The 27,603-nt window shown below is 35.5% G+C and overlaps 1 protein-coding gene across 1 annotated transcript in view; it reads left to right on the top strand.

Moving 5' to 3' along the window:
* The window catches only part of NDC80 (NDC80 kinetochore complex component), a 45,551-nt gene that overhangs the window by 2,163 nt on the left and 15,785 nt on the right, over positions 1–27,603 (top strand). The window contains exons 3-13 of the mRNA XM_024580706.3: positions 270–347; positions 3,106–3,229; positions 3,386–3,558; positions 4,239–4,341; positions 7,734–7,823; positions 10,030–10,123; positions 11,402–11,508; positions 12,247–12,391; positions 15,089–15,294; positions 19,970–20,122; positions 23,621–23,710. Coding sequence (XP_024436474.1) covers positions 270–347; positions 3,106–3,229; positions 3,386–3,558; positions 4,239–4,341; positions 7,734–7,823; positions 10,030–10,123; positions 11,402–11,508; positions 12,247–12,391; positions 15,089–15,294; positions 19,970–20,122; positions 23,621–23,710 — 1,363 coding nt within the window. The remainder of the gene's footprint in view (positions 1–269; positions 348–3,105; positions 3,230–3,385; positions 3,559–4,238; positions 4,342–7,733; positions 7,824–10,029; positions 10,124–11,401; positions 11,509–12,246; positions 12,392–15,088; positions 15,295–19,969; positions 20,123–23,620; positions 23,711–27,603) is intronic.

Here is a 27,603-nt window from a genome sequence, read left to right as displayed (position 1 = left end):
TGTTACATATGCCAAAAGATTTGTTTTGAATTGTATTGGAAGAAAAAAGGCTTCTAGTTGTCAATGTTTTAGGCTGTAATTCAGATAATTTATGTTAAGTGTAACTGTTCTGATACAGAGTAGGCCTAACAGTTATGATTGCAGCTGAAAGTTTTCATAATTTGGAATTATTTTTATAGGTAATAGGGAAGATGTTTGGTTCTGACATATTTCCAAAAGTTTCTTGAACTAATATTTTTAAAGAGTTTGTTTTCCTCCTTTTCTTAAAGCAAAGAGAAACCAGCCTTTGGAAAATTGACCATAAACAAACCCACATCTGAAAGAAAAGTCTCTGTATTTGGTAAAAGGTAATGATCTTTTTTATTTGTTCTAATGAAGAGATTGTTAAAGCCATGAGTTGGGCTAAATGCTGTCTGGGTACAAAAAATTAGATAGCATGGCCCCCTTCAAGAAAAAGCTTTAATCTAGTTCTCCTTTGTTTAAATGGTTAAATGGTTATATCTGCTTTAGATGACGCTAAAGACCTATCAGCACAATCAGACTATTTCACTGTTACCAGTAAATAGTTAATTAAAAATTCTATACGTAGTTTTTAGATACTATGGAATTATAGCATTTATAATTAGGAGGAACCATCATCTAGTTCAATATTTTAGTCCCAGACTTGTTTATACACTTAAATATTAAGAACTCCAAAGAGCTTTTATTTTGTGGGCTATATCTATTACCATATTAGAAATTAAAACTGAGAAAACTTAAATATGTATTAATTCAATTTAAAATAACAACACATTACGTGTTAACATAAATAACATGCTCTTGACTTTAAAAATTTCAAAACAAAATTTTCAATAAGAAGAGTATCATTGTTTTACATTTTGGCAAATCTTGTCAATGTCTGGCTTAATAGAATATAGCTAAGTTCTCTTATCTGCTTCTGCATTTAATCTCTTACAATATCATACATCATATAGCCAGCCTCTGGAATACTCCACTGTAAACTTGAGGGAAAGGGGCAAATAACATCTTAGTTTTTTTATGAAAATAGTTTTGACTTCTCGTATCTCCTAGGTCACACCTTGAGAACCATTATCTAGAGTAGATTATTGGTTGCCAGACCTGGAGGTGGAGCAGGATTGACTAGTAAGAAGTTTAAGAGTTTGGGAATGATAAAAATCTTCAATCTTATTGTGGTAGAGATTACACAAGTGTATACATTGTTAAACCTCATTAAACTGAACATTTTACTGTAAGCAAATTGCACCTCACTAAAGTTGTTTTTTTAAAGAAATGTTCAACCCCAAAATTGAGAAAATAAACTTTTTATTTCACTTTTTATAAGATAAATCTGTGTGTTCAATTGTTTTAAAAGTATTTAGAGGTGAAATATTTGTTACCTTAGGAAAAGTCTGCCAAGAAACCGAGTTAAACTATTTTCCATTTGATGAAAACTCTCAAGGCATTTTTGTAATATAACTTTTATCTCAGAGCTGAACTTCAGAGATAGTGATAATTTTAAAATCTAACATTTGCAGAATATTTTTATAAAACAAATATTGTTTTAAGTGCTTTATCTATATTAACTCTTTTAACCAGTCCTCAGAACTGCACTATGAATAGATACTGTTACTGTCTCCATTTTACAGATAAGGAAATTGGAGCACAGAGAACTTAATTTACCCAAGGTCACATACCTGGTATTAGAGACAGAATTTGTCAGACCCTCATACTAGGTCCTATGCTCTTAAACTGTAAGTTAATGATGCAGTATTTTGATTGGGAAATTTCTCTTATAATTCAAAAAAGATATCTATTAGTATAGTTTTGGGTAGAGTAAGAGCTGTATATTATAGGTTAAACAATAACCACATGAAGAAAAGTGGTTCTCAAATTAGCAAATTCTGAAGGGCAAAAATTAGCTAATTAGGACAATGGAGTGTGAGGGCCTAAGCTAAAGAACTTTTGAACCTGGGCAAGAGAGAACTTGGATACAGCAAACAAACTTGCAGGGAAAAATGAAGTTTTGATGAACATAGTTCAAATATTACAGCAAAGTTCATTGCGTAGTCATCCATAGGTATCCTCCAGAGATTTGTTTCAGGAGCCCCTGCATACACCAAAATCTGCGTATGTTCAAGTCCCTTACACAAAATGTCATGGTATTTGCATATGTATACTTTAAAAATCTCTAGATTATAATACCTAATAAAATATAACAGATGTGTAAATACCATATTGTTGAGGGAAGAATGATGAGAAAAAAGTCTGTACATGTTCAGTATAGACACAACCATCATAAACCTAACTACATAGTACATGTCATCAACAACATTTTGTGTGTTAATATTATCTATTATCTATCCATGGTTGATTAAATCTGTTAATGGGGAACCCACAGATATGGAGGGCCATCTGCAACTCAGTTTTGTAGCATCTGTCCAATAAAGAAAATTCTTTCAAAGATATTTAATAACCTACAATGGTGAGCTAAACTGAACTACATAGTTAGGAAAAAGAAACCATCATAAAGATTTAAATAAATTTGTTATTGTTTTGGGAGACAGTCTTGGAATGGAGCATATAAGCTGTAGCCATGTATGAGTAAAATATAGCAACATATTTATGCTAGCTTAACAATCAGGCACATAATATTGCATGACATTAAAGTGTTCATGAATAAAAGCATGCACAACCTATTTAACATCTCAGTGACAGTTTTTCCGTAAGAACTAGTGGCAAATAAAAGGGTTGGGAGTGAAGAAACTATCACGGAGGGGTAAATAGGATGGCGAAGGGACTTAGGTTATTGCATAGACTTGGAGAACAGTTGGTACAGAAGATCTAGTGGACTCAAAATGCACATTCTTAGAGGATGGATCTAATGCAAAGCACCAGAAGTGGTTTTGTTTTTGTTTTTAATACTTTACTCTTTGTTATTTGCTCTTTTTTTCTGTTTGAAGAGAATTCTGTTTGTTTAAATAAAAATTAAAGAATTGTTGAACTTTAATGTTTGATACTTATGTTAAAATATAAAATCACCTTGAAATAATTTAGACTTGACCACAGAAGAAAATAGTTCTCACTGTTTTTTTAAAATGTTTCCAGAACTAGTGGACCTGGATCCCGAAATAGTCAATTTGGTATATTTTCCTGTTCTGAAAAAATCAAGGACCCAAGACCACTTAATGACAAAGCGTTCATTCAGCAGTGTATTCGCCTACTCTGTGAGGTATTTTATAATTTTAAATAGCCTAAATTGTTAGTGTTTCCTTAAATATCTTCCAGTAATTTTCTATTACAAAATATTTGATGTTTCAAATTATTATGTTTATATTATGTTTATTATTTTATAATTATGTTTCAGTAATTATAAAAATTATTGTAGTTTCTTACAGAAAATGGTTATGCGTATAGTGTATCCATGAAATCTCTACAAGCTCCTTCCGTTAAAGACTTCCTAAAGATCTTCACTTTTCTTTATGGCTTCCTGTGCCCTTCGTACGAATTTCCTGACACAAAGTTTGAAGAAGAGGTTCCAAGAATCTTCAAAGGGCTTGGGTTTGTATATTATGTTTCTTATTAGCCTAGACAGAATGTTGGCACACAGAAGAATCAAACTTAATAAATTTGTAAAGATTTTGAGTTAAGAGAAATAACATATTTTAAAATGGTCACTGTGGGCAACATATGTAGGGTAACTTCAATGACTCTTTGGAGGTTTTTACCTAACTACAGATGATAGGTCAGAAGGCCCTCAACTACGGAAGTGATAAGAAATAGATAGTATGAGCTGGTTACCACAGAGTTCATAAAAACCAAAAAGACAGGATTGAAGGCCTGGTGAAAATGGGGTGAGATGAAGTTAAAAAGCTATGTACACACAGGGGGAGGAATGGATTTGAAGATGAAGAGTTGTGTACATGTGATCTTTCAAGGTACATTTAATTTGAGAGAACAGACGATCTTTTAGGAGAGAAGTCCAGCATATTGGTTGTAAATCAAGTTCTGCAGTTTAGGGGATATATATACACAAAAATCTTCAGAGAAGAAGCCAAAAAGTACACAGAATCCTTTGAGGGTAAGAGATTAAGGACAGAATCTCAACAAAAATCTTCCAAAAACAAGTGGAGGCTGTTGATGTATACATGGAAGTTTCTAAGTGTAACTTCTTGCTTAATTTAGACATTACTTTTACAAAATTAACATTAAGTTAGCTTATTTTTTCTGATTTTTCATAGGTATCCTTTTGCATTATCCAAAAGCTCCATGTATACAGTGGGGGCCCCTCATACGTGGCCTCACATTGTGGCAGCCTTGGTTTGGCTAATAGACTGCATCAAGGTATTTGATTTTTCATTTTTAAATGTATACATAGAAAACATTTTTCCCCTCAAGGTATTTCTGTTTCTCTCCTAATCATGCTTTTGCCAATTATCTCAAAGTCTGCATAAGTTTTATTTTTCAAAGTATACTTGATTTTAAATTCTTCAAACTATTAGTACATAGTTCCAGAGGTGAGGGTAGGAAGTATCACATTTTCAAGGAGCTGCTTTGTTTTCATGAGGTTTTGCAGCTCAAAAAAGTGAGTCAGTAGGAGATTATTTCCCCCATAACATTTATTTCTTTCCCTTTTCTAAATTAAAATTCATATTTATTGCAAAAAGTTTGGAAAATGCAGAAAAGCATACACGGAAAGTGATGTACCCATATCCCACAACTCAGAGACAACTTAAAACATTTCCTTGAGATACAGTGTTAAAGGTACATTTTTGCTGTGAAAATTATGTATACTTTTTAAGCTTTTGCTGCATATTGACAAATTCCTCTCCAGAAAACTTGCACTACATAAAAGCTCCTCAACAGTGTATGAGCATACCACTTTTCCCATATTGTAGGCAATATTGCTTTAAAATCTTAACCCATTTGGAAGGTGAAAATAGCTATTTTTAATATGTATATTATGTTTTTATATGGTTGTCATAAACTATTTGTGCACATTTTAGGCCCATTTGGTATTTTATTATTTGCTTCTGCTATTAATTTGAGCCTTTGTACATTGAATTTGTATATTAAACATTGATTTAATAATCAATGATTTTCATATTTGTATTTTTTGTTTTTAAACTTTAATATTTTTCACATTATTACTGCCTGTTCATGTCTTTTGCCTTGTTTTCTTACTGATTTGTAAATACCATTTTATATATCAAAAATAGTCAAATTGGAAGAATTAGCTCTTATGTACATGGTGCAAATATTTTTTCCTTCTTTTTCCTCTTGATTTATGTGCTATATTTTGACTTCAGAAGCATAAATTTTTATCAGCCTAATACACTTTATTTTCATAGCTTCTGAGTTTTTTGCCTTACGGGTGTTAAAATCCTTAAAATCAATATTGTCCCCTTGGCATTCTCTTCCCCACCAGGTAGCTCTTAACTAAATGTAGTCAGGCACTGGGTGGATGGATTTTTGACCCAGTAGATATTCTGCTACATTCAACACACCCAATTGTTAAATAGGAGTAGAAGTCCAATATCATAGTTCATTAATACAACTCAAGTTTTATTGAACTTTATATAGCATTTATGTATTCAATTTGTTTCTCCTCAGTGATACCCATGGACATTGGGTAATCACCTCTCTGCTCCTACCACCAAATACCCCTGTTGTTGCTGTAACGCTTTGCCTCTTTTTTTTTTTTTTTGGCCTAAGCAGCTTATGTCATTGTTCTGTGGTTGGGAGATAGCATGTTCATAGTCATTACAGGAAGTCATGGAATACCTATTGTGGCTTCTATCAGCAAGTGAGCTCTTGAGAAGCCTCCAAATCTATTATTTAAGTTGAAATCTCCTTGCTATCATGGTTTGCTTAAGGTGAACTATAGCAATTTAAGAATCAATGAGAAACTCCCTACTCAGGGATCTTATTTTGATCCCTCTGATAAGAAAATTTAATGAAATATTTTCAGCAGAAACCACCTTCTCTTACACTCCTAATGCATAGTCCTTTTCTTAGACGCTTAATGATCCTTATATTAGGTATACATTTATACATTCACACTTTATAGCAATTTCATTTAAAGTTTCTAATTATTTTATTATGATGAGTTATATTTTTAAAACAAATTATAAAAACAGTACTCCAAAGGGAATTTCTATGCATTAAAAACCTTTAGCTGTTCTTCCTTTAGCTTAGAAATTATAAACATCTGAATGTTTTATTATAATTTATTATCTGTAATCACTTTGAAGTTTAAATGATTGTATTTTTGAAGAATTTTGTATTATAAAATTCAGTCTAAATTTCATATTCATACATACTGAAGGAGTCAGTAGATAACATTTGAGCACCAAAATTGCGTTCATATAAAAGAGACATAATTACTGTTGGTTCATCTTTTATGTTTTGGATTCTCAGAATTACATTAAAATGTGTGTATATGCTTTCAATGAGTTAATAGAGTAAAGATCAGCATATTTTTCTCTATAGAATAGAACTAAATATGAGACCCATCCTTTTTATTTTTTTTTAATTTTTATTGTTATTCAATTACAGTTGTATGCCTTTTCTCCCCTTCCCTCCCCCCCACCCCCACCATCCCCCCTGATTTTGTCCATGTGTCCTTTATAATAGTTCCTGCAATCCCCTCTTCCCACTGTCCCCACCCCACTCCCCCCTGGCCACTGCTAGACTGTTCCCAACCTCAATGTCTCTGGTTGTATTTTGTTTGCTTTTTTCTTCTATTGATTATGTTCCAGTTAAGGGTGAGATCATATGGTATTTGTTCCTCACCGCCTGGCTTATTTCACTTAGCATAATGCTCTCCAGTTCCATCCATGCTGTTGCAAAGGGTATAAGCTTCTTCTTTCTCTCTGCTGCGTAGAATTCCATTTTGTAAATATACCATAGTTTTTGGATCCATTCGTTTGCTGATGGGCACTTAGGTTGCTTCTAGTACTTGGCTATTGTAAATTGTGCTGCTATGAACATTGGGGTGCACAGGTTCTTTTGGATTGGTGTTTCAGGGTTCTTAGGGTATAATCCCAGCAGCGGAATTGCTGGGTCAAAGGGCAGTTCCATTTTCTGTGGAAGTAGTTTTCTGAGGAAATTCCATACTGTTTTCCACAGTGGCCTCACCAGTCTGCATTCCCACCAACAGTGCACTAGGGTTCCCTTTTCTCCGCATCCTCTCCAACATTTGTTTGTGGATTTGTTTATGTTGGCCACTCTGACTGGTGTGAGATGGTACCTCATTGTGGTTTTAATTTGCATCTCTCTGATGGCTAGTGATGATGAGCATCTTTTCATATGTCTCTGGGCCCTCTGTATGTCTTCCTTGGAGAAGTGTCTGTTCAAGTCCTTTGCCCATTTTTTAATTGGGTTGTTTGTCTTCCTGGAGTGCAGTCGTGTGAGTTCTTTATATATTTTGGAGATCAGGCCTTTGTCTGAGGTATCATTGGCAAATATGTTTTCCCATACTGTTGGTTCTCTTTGTAATTTGGTGCTGTTTTCTTTAGCCTTGCACAGAGACCCATCCTTTTTAATCCTAAGGGATTTAGTTACTAAAATATCTAAAAGATTATATTGTAAGGCTCAATACAATAGTCTCTGAAGAGACTTTCAAGCAGGCAGTAATGTAAATGCATCTTAAAATGACACTAAAGACAATCGACAAAAAGTGAGAGCGGTATGTTTTTCTCATAAACTTAATATGTTGCTTGTGTACCAATTAGTTACATACTGCTATGAAAGAAAGTTCACCTTTATTTGATGATGGCCAGCCTTGGGGAGAAGAAACTGAAGATGGAATTATGTATAATAAGGTACCTCTCATTACCATAAACATTAGCATTATCTTGATTTTATTAACTAAATATGTCACTATTGAAATTAATGTGTTCTTTTGTAGAGCTTGTCTTTTTGCTTCCAAAAAAACTCTTAAAGTTGATTTTTTTAAATATTAGTCAATGGATTTAATATTAGAGTGACATTGTAACTACCTAAAATTAGGCAAAGTAACTTGAAAATGTTAACTACATAAATAAAAAAAACAAAGCAATTGGAATTAAATCATAACATGTTCTTATTAATGTATACATATAACATTTCCTCTCTGTCTCTTAGAATGAAGATATCAGTAAGGCAGCATTATTTTAATATAATTTTTTGTCAATACAAAGCATAATAGATTGGGTATTAAAATATTGGGGTTTTGTTTGTTTCTTTTATTTTGGCCTTTTTGCTTAGGCGTATTGCCACTTAGAGTTACCACTTCCAGAAGTAAACAGATCATCAAAATTGGTTTCCAAACCACACTTTATTGGAGCCCAAAATTTATAACTAGCCCAACCATATTTCCTAAAACACACAAACTCGTGTTTCCAAATGGAGCAAACAGCTCTCACAAATTTATAATGTTGAGATTAAACATTAATGTCCCGTGACTTATGTAAAACACCTCTCACCATGCAGGGACCTCAGAAGAAAACCCATTATCTGCTTTAATTCTTATCTTTACTCTGTGGAGCATTTCTCATAAAAAGTGGAAATAACTTCAGACTTATCTTTTTTATTACTACCTGGAAAATAATTCAAAGATATATCAACTGAGTGACATGACATCATTGCCTTTTCTGTGTGTTAACAAAAACCGTGTCCCTTTTCTACTTCACCCATGATCCCCGTATGCTTCTCAAGCTGCGGTATGTGTACTGGACTAGATTTATTTATACCTCAGATTTCACCCAAATGTAAACACAACACTTAATAAATATTAAATTTGGGGCATTTGTTTTAAAGGTTAAACCAGTAAAAGTTATCTTGCCATTCTAGCTATTATTTCAGATATCGATATGTAGCAAACACTTTGTTAACTACGACATGCCATTTTTAGAAAGTTATCAAAGTATTTAACTCAGAACAAATTCTGAGCTTCTGCTTTGTGGGGTCCAGAAACTCTTTGTTGTTGTTCTTTTTAATCTGAAAAATCAAATTTGAGCTTAAGGAAACGGATTCATTCTCATTGAATTCACAAGAGGCTTATCTGATGTCAAATGAAAATGTATTAATTTACCATCAGTGATACACTTTTTTAGTTACAGGAATATATATACTGCCTATTCAGAATACTCCTTTCATATCAACCAAGTAATAAGAAGGTTGCTTAGTAGGGCACCAAATCAGTGCAAAGGGAATTGGTTTGTCTTGAGGGACAGTTAACTTTATCTAGGCTGTGGAAAAATTCTGATCAGCCATCCTTACCTGCTAACAAAGTATGCATTCTCTGTGACCAAAACAACTTGTAATTGCAAAATATAGTGTTACTTTCTCCTAGATAAATATTAAGAATGATAGTATTCTGTTTAGATCTCTACTAATCATGCCATTTTTTAGTCTGCAGTTACAATGAAATTATAGCCTTTATTACAGTATTTTGCCATGTATAATACACACGTTTTGCCCAAATTTTTGAGGGAAAAATAAGGAATGTGCCTTATACATGGGTGTAATGATTGCATGCCATGGGTATAATAATCCTGTCTATAATGTGGGAGCGCATTTACACAGCAAAATACGGTAATTTCTGGTTTTCACAACTAGGCCTTGTGAGTTTAATTGGACTTATATGATTAATGATTCTTTTAAGTTTTTAATAAAGTAGATTATCCCTAAATATAAACAAGTTTGTGTATTTTTTGTTGAATTGTAAATTTTATGATGAATCAAGCTTCCTTGTGTGACTGTCTCACATTCCGAAGGTATGGATTTTTCTTTACTGTTTATTAAATATCACCTTTATCCAAATTTAAGTTTTGTTTTTTCGTCCTCAGTATTAGAAATAGGCTAAATTTGTGCAGTATAATTAATGATATACCCCATGTTTGTGTCCCACTTATAGAAGTTCATATAGCTACTTAGTATTCTGGACTTGTTTTTTTCTTAATTCAAATTTAAACTTCCACTTAGAAAAGTGAAACAAATTAAATAGCGAATCATGGCTTTGTTTTTAAATCTGCTTAACCCAATCAGTTGTTTTTGGACTACACCATAAAATGCTATGAGAGTTTCATGACTGGTGCCGACAGCTTTGAGGAGATGAACGCAGAGTTGCAGTCAAAGCTGAGTAAGTGTTCTCATTCCTCGTGTTTACTTTTGGTCATTTATTTAACTCAGCCCGTGGAGTTGTAGCTTGGCTTACCATACCTAGTGTTTATATAAGCTACTCACTTTAAATTCATGTGGATGCTTACTGATTTTTATTTTCATTGATTTTTTTTTTTTTTTTTGTGAAGAGAAGTAAAAATTGAGCAAAAAGAATACTGGTGTTGGAGTCAGACCTGAGGCATTGCCCCTTACTGGCTATATGACCTTAACAAACTACTTGTTACCAAAGTTTTGCAAGATTAGATGGCCGTACATAAAGTTGAAACATACTACCAGGAGCACAGAAGATAATCAGCAAGTGTTATTCCTCTTGGAGGATAATATTTCTGTGGTACCCTTGCTTTACTATTTGAGAATTAAAGCACCAATTAGTCAAAAGACCTAAGGTCGCCTTCAAAATTTGTGACAGAAAGTTAACAGACCATTATATTTCCAAAGAAAAATGTTTCCACTCAGCTATAATCTAGTGACATTCAGTACTTATTGGCTAACTATAAAATGTTCTGGAGGTATAGCTTTACATTTTTGTTTCTTTTATTGAAATAGCCTTGTATATAAAATGCCAGAGTAGTAGGTAAAATGGATCAATTCATATATAGCTCTTTCTCCAAAGACAATAAAATCAATCAAAACAGGAGAATATTGTCTTGCCGCTATTAGCAGAAAAGATGAAAGTTCCCTTTATGTTCCCTTTGGGATGTACCTTGCTCCCTTTATGTTCCCATGGGATGCACCTTCCTAAAGAGTGACCAGGGTAATTTCAGCTTCTCCACATGAGAAAGGGAACAAAGTAAATGATGTTTAAAAAAAGGAAAATTCATAGTGATCTAACATAAAAAGCATCTGTTGAGTCCTTTGGTGTTAGTTAATCATAAGTTGTATTTATTTATTCTATACCTATTCTATGCCAGCCACCATTTAGGCACTGAGGATACAGTAATGAATAAGTGATAAAAATTCCTGCCCAATGAGCTTATATTCTTTTAGAGACAATAATCACATGAACAACTATAAGTCAATGGTGCTGAGTGCTATGCAGAAAAATAAAGCAGGACAAGGAGGTAGAGAGTATAGTGGAGAAAGGAGAACCGTTTGCTATTTTAGAGAGGGTGGATGTCCTTCACTGACAGTGTTTTGCCAGAGACCAAAAGGAAGTGAGAGAGCGATGGGAAAGACCTGGGGAACAATGTTCCAGACAGATTTGAGATCTTACCAAGTTTTTGGGTTTTGTCTCCAGAGGATTTATTTAATGTAGATGCTTTCAAGCTGGAATCATTAGCAGCAAAAAACAAAGCACTGAATGAACAGATTGCAAGATTGGAACAGGAAAGAGAAAAAGAACCGGTTAGTAAACATGCTTATCTTCAATAAGCTTATACATTTACTTAGCTCTTTTGGACCATTGGGTCTCCTTACTGAATACCAGCTATTAATTTTTTTTTTTTAAATAGAGAAACAAAATAAATTTGTTAAAAGTAGGATTTTTTCTTTCTTATAGGACAGAACTCCCAACGAAAACATGTTTGGTGTCTCTGGGGCTTTGTTTTCCCTTGTGATCTATCAGTATTGGACTAATGATGTTCACAATATGATGAAAGAGTCTTAACTACTTACATAAGACTGGAAGGATTTTGAACCAGGTCCCCATGTCATACGCCTCTAGGGAGTATTATTTACAAGAGCCCTGAGTTTTGCCGTGGAAAAAAATAGTAATAAAAGGGTTTATATTATGTATATTGTATTCTAGGGACTTTCTAAATGCTAAATGATAGTATTCAGACATCGAATTTTATTTTGTGTATTTTTGAAGCACCTGGACTGTTCTGTAAAATATCAGATTTTAAACGTTTGTGCTTTTTTGCTGTGGGTCTTGATGTTTTCCATCCCACACTGACTTCATAAAAAGTACATCTTCTTAATTATATAATAACAGCAAAGTCCCCTGACTCCCTCTGAAAATGAAAGAGAAACTCTTATTTACCTTTCTATAAGATGAATTTAAGTAATATTGTTTTACTTTCAAGTAAAGTGTGGAATTATTATTGATGAGAATAACTAATTTAATATTCTTTCCTTTTAAAGAATCGCTTAGAGACATTGAGAAAACTGAAAGCGTCCTTACAAGCAGATGTTCAAAAATATCAGGCATACATGAGCAATTTGGAGTCTCATTCAGCCATTCTTGACCAGAAATTGAATGGTCTCGAGGAAGATATTTCTAGAATAGGTAAGCACAAGTAATGCTAAAAGAGGTCATTCAGACTGGGAAGGGGACTTGTGTGGGATTTATCACATACAGAGAGACACCTTCATCATCCATGTCTTTTTTTTCTTTAATGCTAAATGTCTAATCAGGCTACCAAGTTTTCAGTGCTTTTCGTATTAGTTGTTTGAGGCTGCTATAACAAATTACCATGAACTTGGTAGCTGAAAACAACAGAAATTTATTCATTCACAGTTCTAGAGGCTAGAAGTTCAAAATCCACTAGGACCAACTTGCTCCAAGGACCATGGAGGGGAACCCATTCTTTGCCTCTTCCAGCTTCTGGTGTCTGATAGCATTCCAGTGCTTGTCGCACTCTCAGCGCAATCTCTGTCTCCATTCTCACATTGCCTTCTCTGTGCGTCTGCCTCTCATGTCTGTGTTAGTTTCTTTTTGCCTCTGTCCTTAAGGACATTTTTGATAACATTTAGGGCCCATATAGATAACCCAGGGTAATCTCTTCTCAAAATATTAAACTTAATCACATCTGCAAAAACTCCCCTTTTCCAAAGATAGTAATGTTTACACACTCCAGGGATTAGGGATTCATATCTTTGGCTGGCCATTCTTCATGCTATTATACCTTCTAGCATGTTTTCAGGCACCTGGCTTTTTGAAGCCAAGAGGGACCTAACCTAAGAACATACGCTGCCTACGAATAAATACATGTTCTATTCCACCTTCCAATTAATAGCCAGATTCTTAAATTACTGCTAGCCTCAGTGTACTATAATTCTATCATCCTCCATCACTACCTCCTACTCTGCAGCTTAAGCTGACAGAAAACACAACATAAAGATGCAAGTACTACAATTCTTATGAAGCAGGAGCCCAACTGCAGAAAGCTTGTTTATAGCCTGTGTGTTCCTAACCTTGTTTTCATAAACTCTCTAGTGCCAGAAGGAGAGCAAGGAAGGTGTCTACAAATCGCAGGGCCACTGGATGGCAGTTACAGAATAAATAACTATATGGACCTACTGTACTATTTTCCCAGGTCTTTGCCTGCTTTGATTTTATTCTTTTTGGGATTTTACAGGCTCTGTCTGTCCCACATAGGAGTTGTGTAGATTGTCCTTAGGATATTTGATTTAACTCTTTTGTTTTGTTTTGTTTTGTTTTGTTGTATTTTTTTCTGGTACCACTTAGTGCCCCTATATCCCCCTAACATGCCCCGTAACCTCCATACTGTTGTCCATGTCCAGGAGTCCTTTTTCCTTTTTACTCTATCCCTCCAGCCCCTAACCTCACCCCCTCACCTTAGCTGTCATCCTTATTTAACTCCTACCCTGTGGAATATTGACCATGTGTCAAGGATAATAATTATCAAGAGTATTGGCTGAATCGTTTTTTCCCCAAAAAATCTCTGATTGTATATAATATTAGATTTGCTCTAAACCAGGTCTTTGAATAGTTTGTTTACACTTGGTCCCTAGTATTTGTTCTCCATGGTGACAAAGAATCATAGACTAATTTCTTAATATAGCAATGTTTGCCATGCAATTAAATCAATACTTTACAATACTAATACTCAATCTTCTTTATTGGTATTTAATCAAGAGAATTTTCCTACTTCCTATTTTTTGTGTACGAATTTTTTCCAATAGTTGTAAACCAAATAAGAGAGAAGGACTTCAGCAATCATTTGCCATCCCAGAGTGATTTAGTTTGAGACAATAATCTGACAACTCTTAATGTAAGACTGTTTCATTCTGGGTATTTTAACTTTCTTGATTATTTAAAGCCATTCATGTCCATAAGTGAATCAGACATATTTAAACTGTACAGATATTTTATGTTTCAGATTATTTTGTGTAGACTCCTGTATAAAATTTTACTTAAGCCAACCATTAGTTTATCATGAGTTCAGGTGCAGTGCTTTCCAACAACAGTGCTACAAATAGATTGTAACAAAGCCAAGGTCTGGATCCTGTCAGCCCTCGGGATGATTTCTCTTGGCCCCTTGGGTCATGAGCATCTCACCCATTTATCCCAGCCTGCTCAGAAATGCTGCCATATTCTTTATAAGCAATGAGTCACCGAAGGTTAGAAGACAGTATGCTATATAACCCAAAATATTTGAAATTTTATAACTTCTCTTCCTCTTTGCATAACGATTTGCTGTTTGTCCCATATTTTCTTGGTACAATATAGTCATTCTTGATTCCAAATTTTGGTAAATAGACAAGGCAAGAGCCTAATCACCATGGTTACTTAATATCTGATAAAAAACACTGAAATATAATAAAATAAGAAAAAACTGATATATTTTAATACAAATATTTTTATATGAAAATTTATGGGTTTTCTAGCTTATTGCAGAAAAGTGTATAGGAGTCTTAAATGCATTTGAACTGAACATTGACAGACTATCCCTTTTAAGTGAAACACTTAATCATAATCATTATGTGTGGGGTAATATTTTTTTTCATGTAGCACTTTCTGAACACCATAGCATGGCAATAGGGAAATACTGTTCATAGAAAACTCATCTTTCAAGAATGTTATCAACGAAGTGGGATCAAACAGAATTATTCAAAAGAGAGAACTATATATCTATATAACTTGAAAATTCAGACACCTTAATCAAGTGTATTAAATAATAGCATGATTTCTTTCTAGAAATTGTAAGAATTTAACAAATTTGTTTTTTTCTCAATGCAGAACTAGAATGTGAAACAATGAAACAGGAGAATGTTCGACTACAGAATATTGTTGACAACCAGAAGTACTCAGTTGCAGACATTGAGAGAATAAATCATGAAAGAAATGAATTGCAGCAGACGATTAATAAACTGACCAAGGACCTGGAGGATGAACAGCAGCAGCTGTGGAATGAGGAGCTAAAATATGCCAGAGGCAAAGAGGCGGTATGTCGTATTTCTAGAGTGGCAGCTCACCAGAGCAGACCTGTGTAAAGGTCTGTCTTAGTTAAAAGGACAGTTAAGAGTGTGTGGAATAAATTAGCTAAAGAGGTAAAATTTTTAGCTTTGACATTTTACTGAAACACATTCATCCTTTTATGTCAATTCAGTAACATCCCAGTTTCTCTTAGTCAAATTTAATGTAGACTTTATTTTCAAACAGTGAACCAAAAAATAAGCAAGAAAGTTTCTCAGACCATGAGAATAATTTTCATAAGTTCCATGCCTTTTATTCGAGAAGATGATGAATCACCTCTTAATTTACCTACTCACTCCTGAAACATTTATTTAACACCTGCTGGGCATGGAGGAAATAAAGACAAAAAGACATGGATTCTTCCCTCAAGAAACTTCTAATGTATTGTTGTAGATATTTTTCTACCATGAGATTAGGCCTCTAGTAGGTATTTACGTTAGGTACTGAGGAAGCATATAGTATACCTAACCTAGATTTAGTGTGTGTTGTGTAAAGAGATGGATATGGTGGGGGGTTTGTTTTTGTTTTTTTTAATCCTTACCAGAGGACATTTTTTTTTTCATTGCTTTTAGAGGGAGAGGAAGGGGAGAGAGGGAAAGAACAAAAAAACACCTATTGGCTGCCTTTTGTAGGATCCCCAACTAGAGATCAAACCCACAACCTAGATATGTGCTCTGACTGGGAATCGAACCTGCAACCTTTTAGTGCACAGGATGATGCTCCAACCAATTGAGCCACACCAGCTCCTGTTTCAAACATTCTCCTGTTTCATTGTTTCACATTCTAGTTCTGCATTGAGAAAAAAACAAATTTGTTAAATTCTTACAATTTCTAGAAAGAAATCATGCTATTATTTAATACACTTGATTAAGGTGTCTGAATTTTCAAGTTATATAGATGTATAGTTCTCTCTTTTGAATAATTCTGTTTGATCCCACTTCGTTGATAACATTCTTGAAAGATGACAGTTTTCTATGAACAGTATTTCCCTATTGCCATGCTATGGTGTTCAGAAAGTGCTACATGAAAAAAAATATTGCACCAGGTAAAGAGATAATACCTGAACTTAATTGAGAAATGTAAGGAAGAGTTAGCATGACAGGGGTAGGGAACAGAAAGAGTATATGGGAACACTCAGAAAATAGCATGATGCACTCTGGTATCCTAAGCATTTCATATGGCTGGTGCTTAATAGCAAGGGATGGGGACACAACAACAAATAAGACGCAGGAGATGAGCATGGAACAGACGGTGAAGATTCTTTTCACGTTTAGAAGTTTGGACTTTATCCTGAAAAACTCTAAGAAGCCTTAAAATTTTTAAACAGATATGATCACATTTCAGAAAAATCTCAGTTTCGGTAATGTGAAAACTGGATTGGGAGGTAGAAAAAAGTCAAATAATAATGTGTGGCAGAAATGTGAGAAATGACAAGATGAATTTGGATAATGCTAGTGGAGATTCAAAATGGGTAGGTTCCGACTACTTAGGAGGTAGAGTAAAAGAGACCTGATGAGAGAAAGGGGATGCAGTCGCAGTGTCTGGCTTGGATGATTGAGCAAACAGTAGTACCATTCACCCTGGAATAAAAGAGAAGTCACTAGTCAGGAGTGGAGAGGGTGTGCTGGATCTGTTATGTTCATTGGGCATCCAAGTGAAAATATCTAATAGGCTATTGTTATATGGGTCTGGACCATCAGGCTTTGTAATGTAGATTCGATAAAAATCAGTGTACAGTAATGTGATTGAAGCCACTGGGGGTAGATGAATTTACCAAAGAAGAATACATAGGAAAATAGAACTCTGGGAACACACCTTGGAGTAGGTAAAGGTTCTTTAAGAGAGGCCTAAAAGGAAACTAAGGACTGTCCAGAGAGGTCAAAAGAATAGAAATGACTTAGCATTGTCAGATGCAATAAGAGGATTCAGAAGTTTCTGTCAGATTCACTAATAGTGGTCATTAGTGATCTCCATCAAAAACAAATTATTTGACTTCATTTTAATCTTATACATAGTATATTATCATTTTAGCCAACATTGTTGAGAAAGTGGGCTTACCATATGAATTTCTGGACAAAATTTATCCTTATTATTGTTGACAGTCTTATAAATGTTCTATACTTCTGCCTTACTTTTTTACATGTAACATTCAGTATACATGAACTTTTCGTGATTCAGCATTATAATGGACATGACACTAATGTATTCTAAAACAATATGATAAATTAACAGGTTGTTTAGAGACATTTTTCCTGCAGTTTCACAACAATCTTTTCTGCTATATACACACTATTTGCATTCCTAAGAAAACTTACATAAAAACTTTTTTTTTTTTAAGGAAAGGAAAAGAAAGCATGTCTTTTAAAAGTTTCAGACTTAAGTTTAAATTTGAAGTTTTTTATACTAGTATTTTCAGGTTCCTGCTTTTTTTTTTTTTTTAAGATTTTATTTTATTTTTAGAGAGAGGGGAGGGAGAGAACCATCCATGTGCCAGAGAAACAGATCGGTTGCCTCTTCCATGCTCCCAACTGAGAACCTGGCCTACAATCCAGGCATGTGCCCTGTCTGAGAATCAAACTGGTGACCTTATGGTTTGCAGGACAACGCCCAACCCACTAAGCCACATCAGTCAGGGCAGTATTTTTAGTGTTGATGTTTGTTTACTGGTAGGTGTACTTCTAAAATTTAAATATCACTAATAAAAAATTAGTCTCTATCTTTTGGTCCAAAAGTAATGGCGTTTTATTCTATTACTTCCAGTACTTTCTTTAGTACAATTTTTCTTACACTTAATCACCATTGTTAAAATGAGAAAGTAACTCAAATGCAGTTATGTTTGTCTAAAAGGAGGCAATACTGCTTTTTCATCCTGGTCACATTATAAAGTACATTGTAGATGTAGTGCAGAAGGTTTCTTAATAGTTGCATTATTGAAAATCTGTATTTTAATACTACATATGTAATTCTTAATATGGAATAGACAGTTTAGTATGAGAAATAAGCATTACCTCCTTTTTAGCCTTAACCTTCTGTACTCCCTCATCCTCCAGACTCTCTAGGTAATCTCTGCCTTCATGTATTAAGGAGAAAAATATGAATTTAAAAGAAATAGCCTGTGGTGGTGATCCCTAAAGTTTTTGAACATAGAATTTGGTAAGCCTGTGTTTTCCCCCTGGATTTGCCACCTCGTGCCTGTGTCCCTTCCGTGTGTCATCTAATTTCTCATAGCTTTAGGTTCCTTATTTATAAAATGAAGTTTGGTTAGACTAGATTGGTGATCTGAAATGAGTTACTTCAACAGTTATTAATGAGCATGTTTTATCTCTTGAGTACTATGTGGGAAAAGAGAAATTAGGAGTCTCTGGACTAGGTAAACTCTAAGTTTAATAGCTAAACTAGATGTACTAAAAAGAATGCTACTTTTAATTCTCAGGACCAGGTTGAGAGGAAAAAATTATGTGGGAAGTAGGTAAGCAATGGCCTGATGAGGAACCAGAGTAGATCCATGGACACTAAGAACAAAGCCCTTGGATAGTGGATAAGAGAGACAGTATAGAATGGTGGCAGAACGCAAAAGTTCAATATACATATTTCATTCATTTTTTTTTCTAAGCTAATTTTAATTCTGTATGCCACTTCTGACTGGTGGTAGCCTTCTGGGCTCTTTGTTGAGATACACTTCAAGAGTGCATCTAGACTCATCAGGAAAGACGGGATCAGTTTTCACTGTCTGAATTGGTTGTGGGAAAGAGAAAGTAGAGACACATGTACCACATATTTACTCTCCCTGCATTTAGGCATGATATAGTATATGGACTTGTGAAAGCTGTTCTCATTAGATAAATGCTAGAAAACAACAGAAGAAACTACCCCTAACACCAACAAATCTTAGTAGTCCCTAGAAAGCTATCATATACAAATTGTAGTAGTTGAGATGATTTCCTCATTCTTTAAGAAGAAATCTTAAATTCAGTAAATAAGTAAAGCTAATCAATTTTTAGAAATGGCAAATTATTCAAGCAAGTTCCTTCCAATGGGTAGTTTTGCCATTACATTCTTTCACTCAAAGTATTCATATTAACTGTCTACTGTGTACCAAGTACTATTCTAAAGGCTGGGAATTCAGCCACTTTCATGGAGCTTATATTCAAGTAGTAGTGATGAACAAATGTATGTCACAGAAATGAAAATCCTTAACAAAATATTGGCAAGATAGTATTTTTGGTGTTCAGTAGTTTGACTATGATGTATGTACCTCAGTTTGGTTTGCTTCATATTTTTTCTTAATGTTTGTGCTACTTATTGGTCCTGAAGTTATTTTTAAAGGAAAGGGTGTGAATTTTTGTTAATACTTATATGTGACTCTATTTCCAAACTATTTGTCAGATAAATGGAATAACAATAATATATTGCTTACTAATTATAGTCTTATGATTATCCTACAAATTCAGTATGAATAAAGTCTTTTCTTCATATTTTAAAACTGACACTCTTACTACTAAAAAATACTAAATTATTAACCTGCTAAAAGTACAGACAATATAATTTTATATAAAATTACAGAAATGCTGATTGGAAACCATTTGTAATGGAGCTGTTTGATTTTTTGTGTGTAACATTTATTTTTGTGTTCTATTCTTGTAGATTGAAACACAATTAACAGAGTATCACAAGTTGGCTAGAAAATTAAAACTTATACCTAAGGGTGCTGAGAATTCCAAAGGTTATGACTTTGAAATTAAGTTTAATCCTGAAGCTGGTGCCAACTGCCTTGTCAAATACAGAGCTCAAGTTTATGTAAGTAATCATGAGTACTTCAGAGGTTTTCAAATTATATGATTGATGTCTGATATGATTGAGGAAATGGGCAGATAGGTAGCCAGCCAGGAGGAGAGTTTACTACTCACTGTTGTTTTGAGTAGTTTGACGTGACTAGTGTAAGAAAATAATTACCTGAATCAAATCACTGTAGAAAAGATTACCCATTACATAAAAAATACATATGCTCGGGCCAGGAGAACCAAGATGGCGGCGTAGGTAGACACACTGCGCCTCCTCGCACAACCAGAACTGACAGAGAATCGAACAGCAAGGGGGACCAACACCAAGGAAACAGAAAATAATCATTCATCCAGACTGGTAGGAGGGGCGGAGACGGCACTGGGGTGGAGAGGACTCGCGTGGCTGTGGCGGGACTGAGACTGGCGGAGTGTGGGACAAATGGCACAGGCAGTCCCAGCACTAGCAGACCCTGCGGTCCCACATTTGCACAGATAAACCCAGAGGGCCGGACTCAGAGTGGCGGAGAGTGGGGCAGGCAGAGTGGCGGATAGCACATTGCGGCACCACATTCGCCCACAGATAAACCGGACGAACGGCGGGCAGAGAAGCAGACCGCTGTGCAACCCAGGGCTCCAGCTCGGGGAAATAAAGCCTCAAACCTCTGATTGAAAGCGCCCCTGGGGGTTGGGGCGGCAGGAGAGACTCCCAGCCTCACAGGAGAGGTTGTTGGAGAGACCCACAGGGGCCTAGAGTGTGCACAGGCCCACTTACTCGGGAACCAGCACCAGAGGGGCCCAGTTTGATTGTGGGTAGCGGAGTGAAAGACTGAAATCCGGAGGAGAGTGAAGCGGGCGCCATTGCTCCCTCTCGGCCCCGCCCCCACGTACAGCATCACAGCGCAGCAACCAGCATTACCCCGCCCCGGTGAACACCTAAGGCTCCGCCCCTTAAAGTAACAGACGCACCAAGACAAAAAAAATGGCCCAAATGACAGAACACTTCAAAGCTCCAGAAAAAATACAACTAAGCGACGAAGAGATAGCCAACCTATCGGATGCACAGTTCAAAGCACTGGTTATCAATATGCTCACAGACTTGGTTGAATCTATTCGAAAAACAGATGAAAAAATGAAGCCTATGCTAAGAGAAACAAAGGAAAATGTACAGGGAACCAATAGTGATGAGAAGGAAACTGGGACTCAAATCAATGGTATGGACCAGAAGGAAGAAACAAACATTCAACCAGAAAAGAATGAAGAAACAAGAACTTGGAAAAATGAGGAGAGGCTTAGGAACCTCCAGGACACCTTGAAACATTCCAACATCCGAATTATAGGGGTGCCAGAAGGAGAAGAGGAAGAACAAAAAATTGAAAACTTATTTGAACAAATAATGGAGAACTTCCCCGATCTGGCAAAGGAAATAGACTTCCGGGAAGTCCAGGAAGCTCAGAGAGTCCCAAAGAAGCTGGACCCAAGGAGGAACACAACAAGACACATCATAATTACATTACCCAAGATTAAACGCAAGGACCTACGTCCAAGATTACTATATCCAGCAAAGCTATCATTTAGAATGGAAGGGAGGATAAAGTGCTTCTCAGATAAGGTCAAGTTGAAGAGGCTCATCATCACCAAGCCCTTATTATATGAAATGTTAAAGGGAGTTACCTAAGAAAAAGATCAAAAATAGGAACAGTAAAAATGACAGCAAACTCACAGTTATTAACGACCACACATAAAACAAAAATGAGAGCAAACTAGGCAAACAACTAGAACATGAGGGTTGTCAATAAGGGAGTGGGAGGGGGAGAGGGGGGTAAAGGTACAGAGAATAAGTAGCATAGATGATAGGTGGAAAATAGACAGGGGGAGGGTAAAAATAGTGTAGGAAATGTAGAAGCCAAAGAACTTATAAGTATGACCCATGGACATGAACTATGGGGGGGGAATGTGGGAGGGAGGGGGGTGGGCAGGATGGAGTGGAGTGGGGGGGAAATGGGACAAATGTAATAGCATAATCAATAAATATATTTAAAAAAAAAATACATATGCTCAGAAAAGAAGATAACATTTTTCATTTATCTCTGGAAATTGTATTACATAATAATAGAACAATAAAAGGAGAAAGAGCATCAAGAAGATACCATGCCAACTGTTATAAGTAGTATTTGGAAAGAAGTTAAAGAGGACATTACATCTTTCAAACACAGCAGCCCAAATTAAAACTCACCAATAATTTCAGAAGGTCTACTGAAAACAGTACACACAGGGTTTTCTTTTGGAGTGATGAAAATGTTTTCAAACTAGAGGTGATGGTTATACAACATTGTGAATTACTAAATGCCTCTGGATTGTACACTTTGAAAGTTAATTTTATGTTAAATTTATTTTACCTTAATTGTTTCAGTTTAACCTTTTTAACAAGTAAGTTTTACCTCAATTAAAAAAAAGTAATAGTAATGAGAAGCAGTGAAGTTTTGGGTTAAAATAAGACCAGGAAAATAGCATAAAAACATAAGAAATACAAGCAGGTAAGCTTGTAGGTTGGTGAATATGTGGAGATGCAGGGAGAATGGCAAAGCTCAGAGAACATGAAAGCTCCATGCCCCTTCCCCAATACCTTGCTCTGTGTTCCTGAGTTATATCCTTATTTAAATAAACAGGTAAACATTTACCTATCCTGGACACACCCACCTTGCTTTATTCACAGAATAGTCTACCCCAATGATGTCTACAGTAGTATGTTGAGATGTCCCTCATTTCTTTTGCAGCCTCAGAGTCCTCTGTTGTTTGGCTTATTCAACCAGTCCCTGCTCTAGTCTTTTTTATTACAGTAGAATTACAATGAATAGCAACAAAGAAAAGAAATGAAGTACAAGCAGATAATTGTAAGACTAAACAGCTGAAAAAGATTAAGAGAAAACGATGCATATATAGCATAAAACATATAAATTGTTTTTGAGACTGCATTAAACTAAGTGTATTTATAAAATGTAAATAATAACAATGGATTTCCAGAATAGATAAACAAATCTAGAATTTTGCATGTATTCAAAACCAAAAGCAAGGTACATTCTATAGTTATAAAAATTACATTAAAAATAGCTTTATTTCTTCTTGATGGTGTGTTGATTTATTTATTTATTTATTTTATATATATATATTTTTTTATGTTCAAGTACAGTTGTCTCCATTTTCCTTCCCCCATGCCTCCCCCTGCCCCACCCATTCCCGCCTCCCACCCTTGATCCTGCCCCCTTTCGCTTTGTCTCTGTGTCCTTTATACGTGTTCCTTGACAACCCTTTCCCTCTTTTCCCCCATTATCCCTCTCCCATTCCTCTATGGTTACTGTCAGTTCTTTATTTCAATGATGTTAATTTAGATTCAAACTATGACAGATTCACTTTTTTCCTCCAAAAGTGGTTCCTCCTATCACATGTAGATGCTTCATGAGAGAAAGTTTGTAATTATATATGTCATACGTAACCCACATTCCTCTGTATTTTGTAGGTACCACTCAAGGAACTCTTGAATCAAACTGAAGAAGAAAGTAATAAAGCTCTAAATAAAAAAATGGGATTAGATGATACTTTAGAACAAGTAAGTAATAAAACATAGTCATTATAAGCAAAAGTAATACTTTTTTAACTTCAAATTACATGTGGTTTGTAGTTTCTAATTTACTAAGGAATTAATTCTTAATATTAAAAATGAGAGTTGGGAATACCCTTGACCTACAAACATTGGAAGTAACTTAAACATCCTAGACTTCACACATCATTGATACTGAAGGGATACATATGTAACTGAGTAAATTTCCCTTGTTTTTAATGGAGAATTTCCTCCTCTACTGTGAGATATTTTAATAATATTCCTTTTTATGCTTAAAGGAAGTTGAAGTATCTACCTTAAAAGTAGGTATGTATCATTTGGGGTTAGAAGCTAACTAGCTATGATAGGTTAAGAAATTTCTTTTTACCAAATTTTTCATTGTGGACAGTAGAATTCAGGGAGACTTAAATTTAAATGTCTGTGATAGTCCGTTTCCAAAAGTAGTTTGCAGAAAGTTTCTGCTTCTGTAAACACCAATATCCCTGAAAGAGAACAATACTATTGTATTTAATAACCTTTAGATTAAGCATTGTTATAGTTGATTAAGAAAAGTTAAGAAGTGGATACACTTTGTCTCCTCCCACAACCAAAAGAAGGACAACAACCAATTTAAAAACAAAAATCAATAAGAATTTCCAGAAAATCGAACTGTATGGAAGTCCAACAACCAAGGAGTTAAAGAAGAAATTTTCATTCATACTGGTAGGAGGGGTGGAGAGGATGCCACAAGGCAGCAGCTGAAGGACTGGGAAGTCTCACAGTTGCGTGCAGATAAACTGGGAGGAACAACTGGGGAATGAGAACAGACTACACAGCCCAGGGTTCCAGAAATCCTCAAAACCCTCTGGCTATAAAAACCCGTGGAGGTTGTGGCAGTGGGAGAAACTCCCAGCCTCACAGGAAGGTTCGTTGGAGAGACCCACGGGGTCCTAGAATATACACACACACACACACACACCTGGGAATCAGCACCAGAAGGGCCCAGTTTGTTTGTGGGTAGCAGGGGAAGTGACTGAAAGCAAGGCGAGAGCTGAGCAAATGGCATTATTCCCTCTCCTCTGACCCCTCCCCCACATACAGCTCCACAGCACAGGGAAGTGAGTTGCCCAGCCCTGGCAAATACCTAAGGCTCCACCCCTTGCAACCTAACAGGTATGCTAAGACAAAGAAGTATGGCCCAAATGAAAGAACAGATCAAAATACCACAAATAGAACTAAGCCATGAAGAAATAGCCAGCCTATCAGATGCAGAGTTCAAAATACTGTAATGCTCACAGAAATGGTTGAGTATGGTCATGAAACAGAAAAAAAGTGAAGGCTATGCAGAGTAACATAAAAATATACAGGGAAACAACCATGAAGGGAAGGAAACCAAGACTCAAGTCAACAATTTGGAGCATAAGGAAGAAATAAACATTCAACCAGAACAGAATGAAGAAACAAGAATTCAGAAAAGTGAGGAGAGGCTTAGGAACCTCCGGGACAACTTTAAGTGTTCCAACATCCAAATCATAAGGATGCCAGAAGGAGAAAAGGAAGAGCAAGAAATTGAAAACATAATGAAGGAGAACTTCCCCAATCTGACAAAGGAAATAGACTTCTAAGAAGTCCAGGAAGCTCAGAGAGTCCCAAAGGAGTTGGACCCAAGGAAGCACACACCAAGGCACATCATAATTACATTACCCAATGTTACAAATAAGGAGAGAATCTTAGAGGCAACAAGAGAAAATGAAAGAGTTACCTACAAAGGAGTTCCCATAAGACTCTCAGCTGATTTCTCAAAGGAAACCTTGTAGGCAAGAAGGGGCCAGCAAGAAGTATTCAAAGTGAGGAAAAGCAAGGATCTACAACCTAGATTAATCAATCCAGCAAAGCTATCATTTAGAATGGAAGGGCACATAAAGTGCTTCCCAGGTAAGGTCAAGTTAAAGGAGTTCATCATCACCAAGCCCTTATTATATAAAATGTTAAAGGGACTTATCTTAAGAAAAAGATCAAAACTATGAACAGTAAGATGACAACAAAATCACAACTATCAATAGCTGAACCTAAAAACTAAAAATAAACTAAGCAAACATCGACTAGAATAGGAACAGAATCACAAAAATGGAGATCACATGGAGGGTTATCAGTGGGGAGGGGGTGGGGGAGAATGGAGGGAAAGGTACAGGGAATAAGAAGCATAAATGGTAGGAACAAAATAGGGGAAGGTTAAGAATAGCATAGGAAATGGAGAAGCCAAAGAACTTTCGTGTACAGTGCATGGACATGAACTAAGGGTGGGGAATGCTGGTGGGAGGGGAGGTGCAGGTTGGAAGGGAATAAAAGGGAGGGAAAAAATGAGACAACTGCAATAGCATAATCAATAAAATATACTTAAAAAAAGAAAAGAAGCCACTCTAATACAAACTAAAGGTATTATTATCATGACATTCAACAATTAAAGGAAAAACCTAGTTAATTCAGCTCTCCAAGAACTCTTCTCTGGCTAACAGATCTCAAGATACAGTTGCCAGCCCTGCCCTCCACAGTTTTGCTCTCTATAGTTTTAGTTACCCATAGTCAACTGCAGTCCAGAAATATTAAGTGAAAAATTCCAGAAATAGTTTATAAATTTTAAATTACATGCTGTTCTCAGTTGCTTGATGAAATCCTGCCCAGGATGTGAATCATCCCTTTGTACAACCTATTCACAGGTTATACACTACCCACCTGTTTAGTCACTTAGTAGCCATCTATCTCAGTTATCAGATTAACTGCTGTAGTATTGCAGTGCTTGCATTCAAGGGTATATAGGGTTCGGTACTATCCGTATCCACTGGGGATCATAGAACTTATCCCTCACGGATAAAAGGGAACTACTGTATAAAAGAAATCCTATCTTTTCTCAGAGTAGAAACTTGTTTATTTTTTCTCATCTGGAAATAAAACCTATGGTGTTTCACAAATGCAAGTAAACCACATATTTTTTAATGTTAACCAATTCTGTTAAGACTGGCTTTGTATTAGAAAGAATTTTTCCACTTAAAAAAAATTGAAAAATTTGTAACATATAAGTGAGGAATTTCATGGTACAGTATTGTTATAATTTGGGGTTTCTGTAACATTGCAGTATGGAAAGAATATAAGGCGTTAGGACTGCTTTAACAGATGTTCTGTAGGCATGATGGTTATCTAAGTTGAACTCTTCCTGTAGCCTGCTTCAGTTTGTTTTTTCTCTTCTGATGTGACGTGCACCAAAAAACCAAGAGTCTCAACAAAGTGTGAAATGCAAGCGATAGAGACCTCGTTTTCAAATTTATACTGCAACTTTTTAAAGCCTGTAGGAAGGAAAACTGAAGAGGAATAGGGATTATGAGATGCCTACTATGGGCAGGTTAATGTTCCAAAGATAAAGATAACTGAAGTTGATATGAAATATAAACTCCCATTGAGAGGAAAAGACTGATGGGCAGTTATGCTAATCGGATTTATGTTTTTGCAAAAATCATTTGAGTATTGAAAAAAGTGAATTACAGGTGAAGCAACTAAAATCGTTAAGAGGTTAATGTATGGTAGTAGAAATGGAAGTGGAAGGAAGGGGACAGGTTTAGGAAATGTTAAGAAGGTAGAACGCAAGCATTTAATGGCTGAATGTAAAACCTAAGAGCGAAAGAAATATCAACAGTGAGTTAAATTTTCATAGTGCGGGCAACCTAGAGGAAGAGAAATGAATGGTGGGGTGGCCAAGACAGTGCTAGAGATGTTGAGCTTGCTATTCTGGGTACATAGACATCCAAAAGGAAGTTGAAGCAATAGATTGAGAACATAAGAGAGAGGTTGAGTCCAAAATTACAGGTATCAGGGTCTTTGTCATATATGTGACCATTGAATATGTGAGT

This window comes from Desmodus rotundus, chromosome 10 (assembly GCF_022682495.2).
Source record: "Desmodus rotundus isolate HL8 chromosome 10, HLdesRot8A.1, whole genome shotgun sequence".
Lineage (NCBI taxonomy): Eukaryota > Metazoa > Chordata > Mammalia > Chiroptera > Phyllostomidae > Desmodus > Desmodus rotundus.
The sequence above is the reverse complement of the archived record's forward strand: the minus strand, read 5'-3'. Positions and strand labels throughout refer to the sequence as shown.